General features: G+C 39.6%; 2 protein-coding genes across 5 annotated transcripts in view; one reads left to right on the top strand and one right to left on the bottom strand.

The window, feature by feature from the left end:
• LOC109936863 (probable G-protein coupled receptor 75) overlaps positions 1 to 7,689 on the bottom strand; it is a 19,199-nt gene extending 11,510 nt beyond the window's left edge. The window contains exon 1 of the mRNA XM_048619800.1: positions 7,581 to 7,689. The gene's annotated coding sequence lies outside the window, so the exon portion shown is untranslated. The remainder of the gene's footprint in view (positions 1 to 7,580) is intronic.
• Positions 1 to 16,885, top strand: part of LOC109936874 (acylphosphatase-2) — a 51,846-nt gene that overhangs the window by 15,138 nt on the left and 19,823 nt on the right. For 2 of the 4 annotated variants that reach the window (XM_048619802.1, XM_048619803.1), the window contains exons 2-3: positions 3,992 to 4,149; positions 9,765 to 9,781. The exons of 1 other annotated variant lie outside the window; for it this stretch is intronic. In XM_048619802.1, coding sequence (XP_048475759.1) covers positions 3,992 to 4,149; positions 9,765 to 9,781 — 175 coding nt within the window. The remainder of the gene's footprint in view (positions 1 to 3,991; positions 4,150 to 9,764; positions 9,782 to 16,885) is intronic. One more of the 4 variants, XM_020535481.2, reaches the window with a different exon arrangement.

Here is a 16,885-nt window from a genome sequence, read left to right as displayed (position 1 = left end):
CCTGCTGTGTTCATCCAGCTCTACACCTTGTTATCTCAGATTCTCCAGCATCTACAGTTCCTACTATTTCTGAAACCATTCTATATGATGTTTGGAAATGGAGGAATATGCAAGTTCTATGTTTGCTGGCAGAAACAATGTGACTCTGAGACCGTATTTAAAATTTAGTTTGAAATGTCCAGCCAAACGCCTCACAATTGCCAAGGAAACATTTTGCCACAGCTTAGTTAAGTCTTCAACAGTTCCACTAATCTGTTCTCCTCAAAGGTTATCCTGGGATTTTGATTGGTCAGCCATGTTTCCTCCTTTCCATGAGTGCTGAGTCTGAAGGTAGGTCTTTGGCTTGTTGTTTGCTAATGCTTCATCCTGAGCTTTTCATCACTGGTGGTTTGCCATTGTTCCCTACATTTGGTGGGGGGTGTGGTGGCAGGATGAGGATGTAGGTCTTAAGTCAACCTTGGGCAGAACAGGAAATCAAACCCACAATATTTTCGGATTATTCTGAACCTTAACATCTAGCCAACTGAACTAACTAGCTGCCCCTTTTTTTCATATCTTGGGAAAAATTACAAAATTCTGCAGCAACAGACCAATATAAGTTTGTATTTTTTCAAAAGTACTGTTTGTGATGTGGACGAAATAGGAAGGGAATAAATACTATGTTTGCGTGCGAAATCTTGGAATAAGACTTTAAAAGCTTTCTGGGTGCATGTTAATGTAGCTTTGAAACTGTAGGACATGTTTGTGCACTTAGCACAATCTTGAGTTCTTGATGGTAGTCTAGGTTGGAATTTGATGGAAGACTAGAAGCAGGTTGGTTGACTAAAGTTCAGACTGATTGATAGCAATAAAAAGTATCCACCTGTTCATGTATTTTGAAAAAAATAGAAATTGTTTGTCACACAAAAACGTTAGAATTTTCTCCTTGGAAGCAGCTGGGAAGGAGGCAAAAGAGGAAGATGATCAGGTGGGTTGATGTTGGATAGATACCTGTACGTACAAGAATTATGTTCTGGGCAGTAAAGCCCAAGCTTCACCTTGCTACACTGCTGCCAACTGAGGCCCTTAAGTGTTAAATTAACAGCCACTACCACACATTTGACTCTGATCTTGTTAGGGGAGAATAGTGGTAGCTTTCCTGCCTGGTAACATGGAGCAATCTGCCTGGGCTCTCAATCTGCCTCAATCTAAGTTGGTCAGAGAGAGGATATGGTTATTGAAATCCAGCCTGCCTCTGTTGCCTCTAAACCTCTCCTCCCATTTCTCACGATCACTCCCCAAAATGTAACTTAACTTCCCTGCTACTCCTTGGCTTTGGTGTTGCTGTCGGTGAGCAACCTTATCCTCTGTGGCAATGCTGCTGTTTACAGAGGCTAACAGCCTCTGATTGTCTGGTAGCTTCGGGCAAAACAGAACATTATTGTCCCATGAAATGATCCACTGAAAAACCACCAAGAGATTACTTGGATGCCTGATAGGTGCAAAGTCCAGTGGGGCTGAACCTTTCATGGTAGAGCAGGGAGTGTTCTCAGTGTTTTGGCACCTGATACCACACTTGGACAATTCCACCCAGTGTACTTGATCTGAACAATTGCAGTGGAAGATGCAAATTTTAAAAGCATATTCTATGCATAAATGATAATTTTGAGGTGTTCTCCTATGAACTTTGTTGATTAATTAATTATTTTCCACATTAAATATTTACTGCAGAATGCTGTCTATGTGAAAGACGCGATTAAACAGTATTCTATTCAAGAGTTCATGTAGTTATTTACAACAATTAGCTAAACCACAAGCTTTGATTTTTTTTTAAAATGTCACTCATGGGACATGGGTATTGCTGGCTAGGCCACATTTATTGCCCATTGCTCGTTGCCTTGAGAATGTGGTGCTGAGCTGCCTTTTTGAATTGATGTAGTACTTGTGCTGTAGGTAGACCCACAGTACAATGAGGGAGAGAATTACAGGAATTTTACCCAGTGATAGTGCCAGAACAAAGGGATATTGCAGGTGGTGGTGCCCTTGTTCTTCAAGGTGGTAGTAATCATGGGTTTGCTATGTAAAAAAATCTTTGGACAATTTCTGCAGTGAACCTTGCACATAGTACACACTGCTGCTATTGAGCATCAGTCATGGAGTGAGTGAATGTTTATGAATGTGGTGCCAAATCAGTAAGAAATTAGAGCAACCCAGTCCAACACGCAAACCAGCCTTCATCCATTGACTCCATCTATATTTCCTGCTGCCCCAGGAAAGCAGCTAACATAATCAAAGACCTCTCCCAACCCAGTTATACACTCTTTTTCACCCTCTTCCATCAGGCATAAGATACAAAATTTTGAAAATATGTACCAAGAGATTCAAGAACAACTTCTTCCCCATTGTTATCAGACTTTTGAATGGACCTCTCACGTATTAGAGTTGATCTTTCTCTGCACCTTCTGTATAGCTGTAGCCCTATATTTTGCATTCCGTTCTCTTACCCTGATATGCTTATGTAAGGGATGATTTGCCTGGTTACACGCAAAACAGTACTTTTCACTATATCTCAGTAAATGTGACTAATAAATAAAATCAAAGCAGGCTGCTTTGTTCTGGATTGTGTCTAGCTTCTTGAGTGTTGTTGGAGCTGCCTCAACCAGGCAAGTGGGGAGTATTCCATCACAGTCCTGAATTGTGCCTTGTAGATGGTGGAGACTTTGAAATCAGGAGGCGAGTTACTCGCCATTGTATTCCTAGCCTCTGACCAGCTCTTGTAGCCACTGTTTATGTGGTGAGTCCATTTAAGGTCATTGGTAACCCTCAGGTGTTGATAGTGGGGGAATTCAGTGAGGATAATGCCATTGAATATCAAGGGGTAGTGGTTAGATTGTCTCTTACTGGAGATGGTCATTGCCTGGCATTTGTGTGGTATGAATGTTAATTGCCACTTTTCAGCCCAAGTCTAGACATCGTCCAGGTCAAGGACTGCTTCAGCATCTGAAGAGTTGTGAATGGTGCAGAAGATTGTGCACCCATCAGCACCAACCCCACTTCTCACCTTAAGATGGAGAGAAGGTCATTGGTGAAGCAGCTGAAAATCATTGAGCCTAGGATGCTACCCTGAGGTGTCCTGGAGCTGACATGACTAATAACCACAACCATCTTCCTAGCTTGGATTATCTGTTTGAAATCATTAACTTGACTTGAAAGCTATTTCAATTTTATGCCTTATTTTTGTCCTACATCTAGGATCTTTGCAAATTGAAATTAACGGTTGTAACCTTTCAACTATTCACAACTGATGAGAAATAACTAAATCCTTGAATAGCCTTATTAGCAAATAAAATGCAAAATGGTTGTGAGAGAAAGAAGGTAGGTGCCAAGAAGAGAAAGTGATTGAGGACTGTCTATTTTTAACTGGGAATAGCAGAGTTGACAGCCAAAATGGTAAATTTGAGAAAACAGTATCTTTTGGTGAACATCGGTGTGTCAAGATTAAAAATGCTACAATTTCAAATCTCAGCCCTTAGTTTGTTTGTATATTCATAGAATATATTTCTATATTTACAGGTGACATAACATTCGAGGCAGTGAGCTGGAAGGTGGGACTAGTATAGATTTTAGAGATTTTTTTTGTCTTTGTAAACTCGATGGGCTGAAGGGCCTCTTCAGTAATATGATTGTGTGAAACACCATAAATGGATCAATATCCTCTGAGGATCTGATTAATGAAAAGTTCCTTTGTGTGTTATTTCAATCCTCAATTGTTAACATGTTTAAATGATTAAACAAAATAATGATTTATAAGTCTGTATAACATTCAATACAGAACAAGTTAAAACCCTAGTGAATAATAAATAATACTAATTTCTTCAATGAAATACATCTGTCACAATGCAAGCAGTCCAAACTCTCTTAATATATTAAAGTGATAGGAATTGACCCTATCTTCATTGTTTTCTTGCATGTTCATTTCACTTCCTCCTCTCTCTCTCTCTCTTGCTGACAGAAGGATTTTGTTCTTGTTGAGCTCCTGTAGTTGCCACAGCGAGAAGCGCCGGCTCAGCTATCAGATTGCACCACTTTCCATTTTACCTGATTTAGAGATGAGTTCCTCTGCGAAAACATTGAAATCTGTGGATTATGAGATCTTCGGGGAAGTGCAGGGTTGGTATATTGCAGGGCAGACTCCTTTCCTGCAAATTCTCCTGGATTTTATTTCATCTCCTTTTTAATTCTCTGTCTATACCAAGGGGGTGTGTCTGCTGAAAATAACATAGCAAAACTGACTCGAGTTGCAGTAGCCAGCTGCCATCAAAACTGGCAAAAGCCAAAGAAATGCTGATTAATGTAGAAGATCACTGCTCTTTAATCTCTTGCGTTTCACTGACAGTGACTGATAACTATAACTTTGATAATTACAATTTAAAAATTTAGGTGTTAAAGGTTAAATTGCATAGAATTTCAGATTATTTCATTATACGGTGCTGTAATGTATATTTAAAATGTGTTATGTTCACTGTACAGAGTGTTTCATCATTGATTGATTGTTTGTAGAAAAATCAAGTTGTCTAGAATGGTTATAAACAATCCCTAAGACAGCCCAATGATATTGTGAGCAAAGCCAGCTGCACCACATTGAGATTTAAGATGGAGTAGTATAGTTTCCATAGATTAGGGGTAGTTGGAGTCAATTGCTTTGAATTGAAGATGGGGAAGTATGGTGTGAAAGGAGAAAATTAGTGTAGCCACTGTCTATAGTGGCATTGGGGTTGGTTCTCTTGGCCCGTGTGACCTGTGAAATCAACTAACAGGTTTGTTGCTTTCCAATTTTGGAACCAGATCAGTTTCTGGTCAGGTGAGGATTTGAATGCTAGAAATTTGTGTCAGATGCGGGGAGGAACTTCACTAGGATAACTAGAAGGTGGTGAGAGATGTGCTATTTCATTTTGTAGATCAGAGATGTGCTGGATGCCATGCTCCCTGCACCCCTAGGAATTCTTGCAGAGTGTGCCGTGGATGGGCCTTTCTGGCTGGAGAGCTTTGAAAGGCCTGCAGTGCTTCAGCTAAATGTTCTTATTATAACTATCCTGAGTGCTTCCTAGGCCCCACGTCCTTTCCTAAAACTCTCTTTTCTTTTTAAAACCCATACCTTTCAATCAGCTTTAGTCATGTCTCCTGATATGTGCTTTGGTTTGGTGCATACTTTTTGATTCTTCGAGATGTCTGTGACTTACTCCTATGTTAAAGATAATATTTGCACTTGACCTTTTAACGTCAGTTCTAAATAATTTAGAATTGAGTTAGACCTGTAAACAAACAAAAAAATCAATTCATTGTACATGCATTCAAAGATAATTTACAATTTCACTGCAAGTTGTGAACTAAGCCTCACTGCTCAGGTGAGAGTAGGATCAGATTCAGTTGTGACATGTCAAGATAATCATTTCAGTGACACCAGTCCTTTGCAAACCTTCCTATTAAACTATTCTGGTCAATGTTGGTTCCTTCTTGAGAAAATATGTACAATATGGTATTGTGATATTTTAGCAATAATTTCAATTCAATAGTGAATGTTGATGGCACGATCTGGGAGCTGCCCTGGAAGAAATAATCACTTTTGTAATTGTGAAGGAGCGGAATTAATGTGTATTGTTTTAATTTACATAATTGAAGCATATTTGGTTAATTAATGTTCTATTTATTATTATTAGTTCAGCTTCATACTGTAACAAGTGTCTAGCTTTACTTGCTGCCAGTTCAGCAAACTTGCACTGAGTAATTGCTGTTGATGTTGCGCAACAACTTGCAGTGGCTTCTTTGGCAACACCTTTCAAGCCTGTGACCTTGGCTACCAAGAGGGACAGGGATGGTAGGAGCATAGGAGCACCTCCACCTCAAGTGGTCCTTTTGACTTCAACATATGTTATGGTTCCTCAATTGCCACTGGGTCAAATTTTGCAATTCTGTCCTTTCACTGCATGCAATAGTTCAAGAAAGCAGCTCACCCTCATTTTTACAATTTATGGATGGAAATAAGTTCTGGCCTTGCCAGTCATATCCATCCCAAGAGTTAATTAAAAATAAATCTGCATTTAAACAAAATTCTTATGGGTTCATCCCCAAATGTTCGCTTCTACCCAATAGCGGAACACTTTGAACAGGATGGGTGCTTTCATCTGATATGTGGCTCAGTAGTTAGCAATGCTGCCTCAAAATGTCAGGGACTCGCTTCAATTCCAGCCTTGAATGACTGCCTGTGTGGAGTTTGCGTGTTCTCCCCATATCTGCACAGATTTGCACAGGGTGCTCAAGTTTCTTCCCACAATCCCAAAATGTTTTGTGGATCGGCTATGCTAAATTGCCTGTAGTGTCCAGGAATGTGTAGTGTCCAGGGATGTGTCGGCTATGTGGATTACCCATGGTGAAAATGCAAGGATAAGGTAGGTGGCTGGGTTTGGGTGGGATGTTCTTCAGAGGCTTGGTGTAGACTCGATGGGATGAATGGCCTGTTTCTACTCTGTAGGGATTCTATGTTTCTATGGGAATAGACTAGATAAGAATGTCCCCTTGAATTCAAATTTCTCCATCTCTGGTATAAAGCAGAAATGGACTGGATCACCAGGACCAATCATAAATACTGAGATGGAAGAAAATGAAGTTGATTACGTTTTTGGCAGCATCTGTGAAGAAAAATCAGAGTTAACGTTTCAGATCCGGTGGACCTTCCTCAGCATTCTGCAACATTACCTCTGATTTTTCTTCACAGATGTTACCAGACCTGCTGAGCTTTCTCAGCAACTTCTTTTTTGTTCCTAATTTACAGCATCTGGAGTTCTTTCCGTTTTTATTTGCTTACATTTTTATTGCTTTTGAAAATGATCTGTTCAGGAAAGGCTGTTTGGATAGGAAAGGATGGGATTGAGAAGTGTAACTCTCTTCCAGTAGGATTGTGGTGGCAAAATCCCTATAACTATTTTGGAAACAATTTGGGTATTGTGATGAGAAAGTTGTAAACCTATGGATCAATTATAGATGGAATGTCCTTGCAAACTTGACTGTGGAGAATATATGTTGATTCACTTCAGTTTTCTTTCAGTTAGTTGTAGTATGTCTCATGATAAAAGGGAGGTGCTCCATGTGTGTTGTTGGGTCTGCGATCTGTCCAACTGTCTTTTCTCTTGTTGTCCATTTGTGTTTGGAAAAAGATTGTAAATGCGTTGGTCCTTAAATTTCAACCTGTAGCTGGTGCTACGTGCTGTACATATGAACCAAACACTGTTATTACTGTAATCTGCATAATGCAGGCCCTTTAATAAATGCTGCTGAGTTAAACGTCTGCAACTATAATTGGAGGATTATTCCAGTGAAATGAAACTAACAATGCTTCATGTTATAATGATTGTAGAAGACTTTTTTTATTATTCACTCTTAGTATCTGTGTGCTGTAGCTGGCCAGCATTTATTCCCCATCCCTAGTTGTCCTTGAGAAGGTGGTGGCGAGCTGCTTTCTTGAACCACTGCAGTCCATATACTAAACTGTGCTATGAGTGTAGTAAACAAATATATCACCTTTTACCATTCAAGATCAAACTTACCTTCATGAAGTATATCCAAGCAGAGCTCACAGAGTACCTGACAGTTGCCGATAATGTACACTCTTATCTTCAGACAGCAAGGACCCATTATCTAAGCATATCATTCCCATTCTAGTCACAGAACAGTCAGATTCTTAGCATCTAAAATTTATCTGACTTGTTCTAGCTGCTGATTGGAGAATCACTCTATTGCATAACTAAAGACCTCCTTTTCAATTAGATTGCACTACACTCTAAGTATAGTTTATTCTCTTGTTCACTGTTGTAGAATAAGTATCAATCCTTAGTTCCTGCCGCAATCTTCGATTCCAATAAAAATAATGGGGAAATCTATAACCTAAAGTAAGAAAAGGTTGAGAGCAAAGACCAGTCTGTAAGAAGACCATAAAGATACTATGTATTCTCCAGGTTTAGAATTGCATTCATTCCAAAGAGAATCTATGCAATGTAAATCAAGAAAAAAGTTGAAATTGAATTTTGTGATATGTGTGTCAGGGCTTACAGGAGGCTATTTCCATTTGCCAACTGCAGTAATTCTCAGTAGAAACTGGGTAGCAGGCAAACAAAGAATTATTTTTAAAAAAGGCATCCACCTTTCTGTCTGAGGCCAGTTTGGCTTGATTTTTGAGCAACCTTCAAAGTAGGCAGCTAATTAGCCCACTGGCAAAGCCTTGTTAAAATACTGAAATTCGCTTTAAATACCATATTTAGGATTCTAATGTAATATTGGTCTCCCATTGGGCAGAGCACACACTCCATCTACTGGTGATGGTGAGTGTTGAGTAGTAGAACCTACTGCCCTGAAAGAAAAGGTAAACCTTCCTAACCAGCAATGGCCAATAATTATTGTTGGATCAAAAGGAAGTAGAAATGCCACCACCTAGCCTCTATATCACTTTCTGATATACCTTTCTTGACTCTACAAAAATATTTTCTCCTTCTGATACCTTCTTTGCAACCCACTTGACATTGCCCCTAAACCTTCAATGACTCAATTTTTTTCTTGACTCCTTAGCAGTGCTGCCAGATTTCCTACTCCACTTTGCTATTGGCTGCTACTTAAGCACAATCCAGTGTTTTTCTTCTGAAAACTGACCACAATCATTTGGACTTCCAGTGAGCTACAAAGATTGGGCAGTGAGATCACTTCACCTATCAACCCCAATTAACACCTTTGGATCTACAGTGTTAATTATCAAGTTCCTTTAGCACAGATATTAATTGGTCCAGAATAAATTAATTGACACCTTTGTTAAAATGGCAGACAAGAAAACTTAATCCATCTGTTCAAAATCTGTAGACTAATGCTGTGCTTAAGGGAATTTGAAAGCTGATTGATCTCTGCCTGGTGTGTGTCTCAAGATAAATGTTGCAAAGGGGGAAACAGTTAAGATTGGAACTGCAAGACAGATTTTATTTTATTAATTTATTTGTGGAAGTATTTGCTGATATGATGGAAGTAACAAACAAGGAGCACTGATGTGTGTAAATAAATACCTAATCAAGTTTTCTGGCATGATGACCATTTTTATTTAGTGATGCTGAAAAAAAAACTGAGCATAATAGAGTGAAAGTCACCCACTAGTCCAAGTAAAAAGCAGAAAATTCTAGAAACACAGTATCAAAACAATCTTTTGTGGGATGTTGCAAGAAGGGGATTAATGGCAGAAATTGAGCGTTGCAAAAGGACCTGATAGTCACTTGATTCAACAGGGCCTGAATGTCATCAGTCGTTGAACCTAGGGGCAAGGAATGTCTGTCTGTTTTACCTGTGAGAAAATATTTTAAGTAGAAACTTGATTGTGGGGGCATTGGGACATGCACATCTGGGTGGGGATGTCCAGGGGACTGGCTCTGGGGCTTTAGTCAGTTAAATAGCCTGAAAAGAACATGCTACCTTTTGGGTGTCAATGTTGTGATTCTTTTCCTGAAACACACTAACAATCTGGACCTTAGCATGGAGGGTGCAATTTCAAAGTTTATGAAAGCTTGATAATGACTTTGCCACAGAATAAGCCAATTCATCTCACAGCCTTGCAGAATCTTTATTTGCATCCAAATCCTCACCTCTGTCTGCTTTGAACTCTTCAGTATGGCAGTTTTTCAGTATAAGCAATGCCACTGTGATTCCTGTAGAGTATCCCAAGTGATTGAGTGACTGTTTTTATTCTCTTCTATTTCTAGGCGTATTTTTTCGAAAGGTAAGAATGATGAAACCAAAGGAATCCATTTCTTTCCTCAGCTAGCTAAGTCTTCCAGGGTACGGTGTGTAAAATGTGAGTATGTATTCCTTGAAAAGGGAAACTAATACCTGCATTTTCAGTGATGTGAGTGAATGAATGAGCGTCATTCAGAACCATTCATTTGACAAGGCTACTCATTTACCTCTTGGAAGGTAATAGTGAAACTGAACATATTGTGCAAATAAAACCATATTTTTGGCATAAATTTTCCCAATCAAACTTGATGGTCTTTTCCTTTTGATGTTACATTAATTACTGACACTTGTTCCCCTCTCCTTCAACATAACCCAGTCACTGTCATCTTCCATTATTTGGTGGAATTTTGCCTCTGGGAGGATATTGATTCAAGGTTTAGATGTAATCTCAGCAGACACTGAAGTGGTATGAGCGAGGTCTCGAAAGCCTATTCTTTGGTTTTATCTGGGGGAAAGAAAAACAGGAAATTCTTTCGTCCCTATCCACCATGCTGGGCATCTCATCAAAAAATGCAGCTTGATAACTTAGGCATGACCCACTTTTCACACATCCATTCCGGTAAGCAGTCATATGAAATAAGCAATAACTAATTTTCAGCTTTCCTTTTGTATGAAAGATAATATAGAACCGTTTAAATTATCCAAGTACATGCTGGAGGCAAGGAGTCTCGCCTGCCACTTATCCGAAAACCATGAGCACATTCCCTGTGATCTTCCAGTGTCTGACAAATGAGGTTCCTTGCCACTGGCACATTTACAAAATTTAGGTCAGTATTTTTGTAAGCAGCAAGAACAACTTACAAGGGCCACGTCTATCTGAGTTAGTAATCATCACTTACAACTGTCTTCCACAAAAATAACACCATAAGATGTTGAGGTGCATCATTAGCTGCATCCTGGAGAATTCTCCAGGATCAGAACCAGGGCAGAAAGTCTTGAGTGTGTCACACTTCAAGCAGGTTTCTGGGAAGGAAAACCGGGTGAAAAGGTGACAGATTTAAATTACGTGGAATTTACAGCACAGAAACTGGCCATTTGACCTAATTAATGTATGGTTTAAAATGCAAAGTATACCTTTTCCTGCTCCAATTATCCCCTCTCGCCTGCCTCCTCTATTGTTTTCTTTCCTATCTACACATCAATCATTCTCTTACATTTATTTAGAATTACATATAGTTTACAACCAGAGACAGTCTGTTCAGCAATAGGAAACAAGACTGCAGTTGGAGGGAGAGTTGCCTTTTCAATATAATTGAGGTGGATCAATGGACTGGCCTGAATGAGGAAAAAGGATTGAAAATGAATTGGAATGATATTCAACATCAAAGTGAGAGCTTTTTTAAGAATAGGGTACTGAGGAAAAAAATTGTTCTTTTTTTTTCAGATCTCCTAATTCAGATTTTATAATTATCCAGTGCTAAAAATCCTAGGTTTTATCAGAGGTATTGGGTGAGGTTGTTATTTGCAGATGTAAAATTACATTCTCTCCCTCGGAAATCTGAACAAGGGTGCGATTTTTTTTCTTTTCATCCAAATAGCTAATTTGAAATGTCTAAGTAGAACTAATAACTTACGTCCATGTTTAATAAACAAACATTTTTACAGCACAACAGACTAGATTCCTTTGTTTTCGCTTAAAGATGCATTATTTGGAAGATCATATCAAAGTTTGTTTTATAGAAATCTTACTCGTCAGTTGGGAATAGTTTTATTTTGTTAGGAACTAAATGTTTCTCATTGGGCTTGTCACAGCTGTCTTGATAATTATGATTGACAGGTGCCTTGGCCTAGCATGCAATTAATCTTATATAATGTTAATTAAGGAATAAATTAACTCTAGCTCCCACATAGAATGAAGTCCGATTTTGTCATTTAAGATCTGGACTGAATGAAATCGGTGAAACTTTCCTTCTGCAGAAGAAAGAATTAGTGTCCTATATGTATTGTTTGCTAAGGTACCTGACAGTTGTTGAAGGATGATTATTTTCCTGTAATTGATATTGGTTATTAAAATACTTCCTTAAGCCATCTGCTATGATTTATACGTGTCATTGTTAATGTTGCCAGTTGAGCCATGAATAATCATAAGTGTTGACTTCTCTCAGGCTGATGATTGCTTCCTGTATTAAATGAGATTTTTGTATCCATAACCACCATCTTTAGTTATTTATTATCTACCTTCAGCATGACTTATTTTGTTTGTGACATTCTGTTGTGCAAAGAAAAGATACACATTTGGTTCTGTTGAATGCATTTCCAGTTCTTTTTACAATTTGGGATTTCAGACTCTTTGAAAGGGTTGAAGATATTTCCTTCAAAGTGGTACTTATAATTATTCTCTCCTATACCTCTACTTCAAATATGGATTTCTTAGTGATTGTAGAAAACAGTAAAATGGAAGACGCTTTACTGCTCAGCATCTTTATCTTTGTTTCTCTACTTCAGTTTTTTTTAATGTTTCTTTTGCTGCAGAACGTAACCAGGTTGCCTGTTTATTTATTAGCCAGGTATAGAAACTGGGAACGTACATTTTTGGGTATATCTGGCCAAACTACCTTTTTTATATATAATCATATTGAGAAAGAAGCACATGATTGAGTACCAGAAGCATCCTTTCATGAGCTGACAAAATTTAGTTGAATTGGGCTTTAGTCTTCAGGGTCAAACGTTTTTATCAAGATCACAGCATTCCTCCCTGTGTCAACTCAATGTGATGTCCCTAATAAAAGCACACATGAAGCACAGAGAATTCATAGAGGCAGGCATTGGTTATATAGCCTTTCATGCCTGTTGGTTGGCTCATTTGGCTGTTCACCTGATTTATAACGCAGAGTAACACCAACAGCATGGTTCAGTTCCTGCACTGACTGAGATCACCATAAGTACTCTCCTTCTCAACTTCACATGAGGCATGGTGACCCTCTGTTTAAACCACCACCAGTCATCTTGCTATAATGAGAGAGCAACCAATGATCCAGAAGAACTATGGCAACTTTACCTTTACCATCCAATAAGATCATGGCCAATCTCGTGTGGTCTCAACTCCAGGTCTACTTTGCTGTCTGCACCCCATAACCCTAGACTGTCTTGTCTGTCAAAAGAAGATCTATCAAACTCAACCTTGAATGCATTTAAAGACTCTGCACCCCTTGCCTTTTGGGGATGAGAATTCTACTTTCTAATTACTGTTTTAAGAGAAAAAAAATCTCTATCAGTCTGAAAAGAGTGTCCTCTTGTTTTAAAACAAATATCCTAGTTAGCTTTAGAGATAGTAGGAACTGCCAATGCTGGAGTCAGAGTTCCTCCAGTTCCACACAGTGTTATCCTAGTTATCTTTAGTCTCCTCCACCCTGTCCAGGTTCCTCCAAACATCATGCGTTTCAATAAGATTATCTCTCAATCTTCAACATTCTCATGGATATAAGTGTAATCAGTTCAACTTTTCTAAGTAAAGCCCTTTATCACAGGTTTTCATAAGGTAAGCCCTTCATCACAGTTTACCCCAGAAAATGTGATCATTCTCTCCTGGAATGATTCCTGAAAGAAGTTCAAAATGAAACTCGTGAAGTTAGAATAAGAACATAAGAACTAGGAGCAGGAGTAGGCTGTCTGGCCCTTCGAGCCTGCTCCGCCGTTCAATAAGATCATGGCTGATCTTTTCGTGGACTGAGATCCACTTACCCGCGTTCTCACCGTATCCCTTAATTCCCTTATTGTTCAAAAAAAATCTACCTTTTTTTTAGAAACGTTTACTGAAGTAGCGTCAACTACTTCACTGGGCAAGGAATTCCATAGATTAACAACCCTCTGGGTGAAGAAATTCCTTCTCAATTCAGTCCTAAATCTGCTCCCTTTAATCTTGAGGCTATGCCCTCTTGTCCTAGCTTCATCTGCCAGTGGAAACATCCTTTTTACTTCTATCTTATCTATTCCCTTCATAATTTTATATGTTTCTATAAGATCCCCCCTCAATCTTCTGAATTCCAATGAATATAATCCCAATCTACTCAGTCTCTCCTCATAAGCCAACCCCCTCAACTCAGGAATCAACCTAGTGAACCTCCTTTGCACCCCCTCCAGTGCCAATACATCCTTTCTCAAGTAAGGAGACCAAAACTGCACACAGTACTCCAGGTGTGGCCTCACCAGCACCTTGTACAGCTGCAACATAACCTCTCTGCTTTTAATTTCAATCCCTTTAGCAATGAAGGACAAAATTCCATTTGCCTTCCTAATTACTTGTTGTACCTGCAGACCTACCTTCTGTGATTCATGCACAAGGACACCCAGGTCCCTCTGCATAGCAGCATGCTGCAACTTTTTACCATTTATGTAATAATCCTTTTTACTATTACTCCTACCAAAATGTATCACTTCACATTTATTTACATTGTATTCCATCTGCCAGACCTTTGCCCACTCACTCAATGTATCTATGTTCCTCTGCAAAGTTTCACAGTCCCCTGCACACTTTGCTTTGCCACTCATCTTAGTGTCGTCTGCAAACTTTGACACCCTACACGTGGTCCCCAACTCCAAATCATCTATATAAATTGTAAATAATTGTGGTCTCAACACCGATCCCTGAGGCACACTACTAGTCACTGACTGCCAGCTAGAATAGCACTCATTTATCCCCACTCTTTGCTTCCTGTTAGTCAACCAATCCTCTATCCATGCTAATACTTTACCCTTAATGCCATGCATCCTTATCTTATGCAGTAGCCTCTTGTGTGGCACCTTGTCGAAGGCCTTTTGGAAATCTGGGTACACCACATCCACTGGGTCCCCATTGTCCACCTCGCTCATAATGTCTTCATAGAATTCCAAAAGATTTGTCAAGCATGACCTGCCCTTCATGAACCCATGCTGCGTCTGCCCAACGGGACAATTTCTATCAAGATGCCTTGCTATTTCTTCCTTGATAATAGACTCAAGCATCTTCCCCACTACAGAGGTTAAGCTAACCGGTCTATAATTCCCTATCTTTTGTCTACTTCCCTTTTTAAACAGTGGCGTCACATTTGCTGTTCTCCAATCTGCTGGGACTGCCCCAGAGTCCAGCGAATTTTGGAAAATTACCGCCAGTGCACCTGCTATTTCTCCCGCCATCTCTTTTAGTACCCTGGGATGCATTCCATCAGGGCCAGGAGACTTATCAATCCTTAGCTCCATTAGCTTGCCCAACACTACCTCTTCCGTAATAATGATTGTTTCCAGGTCCTCACCTACCTTCGTCTCTTTGTCAATGGTAAACAAAATATTACCATTTATGTAATGCTTCAGCATGATAAGTGCACTATACAGTATGTAAGGATCATGTAATTTTCCTTTTTGCACTATAAACTGGAGTAGAAGTTGAATAAGGCTATATAGCTGAAATACCAGGAGTATTTTTCACCTTTGAGAGTTTGTGTGTATGTGCAGATGTATAACACTGTTGCTTTTGGAGCAATGAGATTGTTACTTTAGTGAGACAGTGAGGCACAAGGCATTTTGAATTAAGGAAAAACTGCTTTATAACAGTTCTTAGATTGATTGAGTTGCAGTTTGCTACAGAATTGTGACAGCAGTGCAGCCAGAACCATCCAGACCAAGAACATAACAACCAGGAGCAGGAGTAGGCCATCTGGCCCTTCGAGCCTGCTCTGCTATTCAATAAGATCATGGCTGATCTTCTCTTGGCCTCATTTTCATTCACCCACCTTCTCACCATAACCACTAATTCCTTTCCTGTTTAAAAGGTTATCTATCTTAGCTTTAAAAACATTCAATGAGGAAGCCTCAACTACTTCACGGGGCAGGGAATTCCACAGATTTACAATCCTTTGGGTGAAGAATTTCCTCCTCAATTCAGTCCTAAATCTGCTCCCCCTAATTTTGAGGCTATGCCCTCTTGTTGTAGCTTCACCCGCCAGTGGAAACAACCTCCCTGCTTCTTTCTCGTCTATTCCCTTCATAATTTTATATGTTTCTATAAGATCCCCCCCTCATTCTTCTAAATTCCAATGAATATAATCCCACTCTACTCAGTATCTCCTCATAAGTCAACCCTCTTCACTCTGGAATAAACCTCTGCACTCCCTCCAGTGCCAGTACATCCTTTTCAAGTAAGGAGACCAAAACTGCATGCAGTACTCCAGATGTGGCCTCGCCAGCACCCTATACAGCTGTAACATAACCTCCCTGCTTTTTAAACTCAATCCCTCTAGCAATGAAGGACAGAATTCCGTTTGCCTTCTTAATTGTTTGTTGTACCTGCAAACCACCCTTCTGTGATTCATGCACAAGGACACCCAGGTTCCTCTGCACAGTAGCATGCTGCAATTTTTTACGTTTCGAATAATAATCCTTTTTACTGTTATTTCTACCAAAATAGATGACTTCACATTTATCAACGTTGTACTCCATTTGCCAAACCTTTGCCCTCTCTCACCTAAACTATCTATATTCCTCTACAAACTTTCAGTGTCTTCTGCACACTTTGCTCTACCACTCATCTTAGTGTCATTCACAAACTTTGACTCACTACACACGGTCCCCAACTCCAAATCTTTCTGTCCCATCTCTGTGTGAGTGGAAAGATATAACACTCAAACTAAGAGAATGCAAAAACAAGAAAAGACCTTGGTCCACGTCATCAACTGTCAAATAGAATAATAAAATAAGAACTCGGAGCAGGAGTAGGCCATCTGGCCCCTCGAGCCTGCCCCGCCATTTACTAAGATCATGGCTGATCTTTTTGAGACTCCGCTCCATTTACCCGCCCACTCACCATAACCCTTAATTCCTTTACTGTTCAAAAATTTATCTAGCCTTGCCTTAAAAACGTTCAGCGAGGTAGCTTCAACCGCTTCACCGGGCAGGGAATTCCACAGATTCACAACCCTTTGGGTGAAGAAGTTCCTCCTGACCTCAGTCCTACATCTGCTTCCCTTTATTTTGAGGCGATGCCCTCTAGTCCTCGTTTCACCTGCTACCGGAAACAACCTCCCTGCATCCACCTTATCTATTCCCTTCATAATCTTATGTGTTTCTATAAGATCTCCCCTCATTCTTCTGAATTCCAATGAGTATAATCCCAGCC

The sequence above is a fragment of the Rhincodon typus genome, chromosome 43 (genome assembly GCF_021869965.1).
Source record: "Rhincodon typus isolate 14 chromosome 43, sRhiTyp1.1, whole genome shotgun sequence".
In the NCBI taxonomy this organism is placed as follows: domain Eukaryota; kingdom Metazoa; phylum Chordata; class Chondrichthyes; order Orectolobiformes; family Rhincodontidae; genus Rhincodon; species Rhincodon typus.
This window is presented reverse-complemented; position numbering and strand designations above follow the sequence as displayed.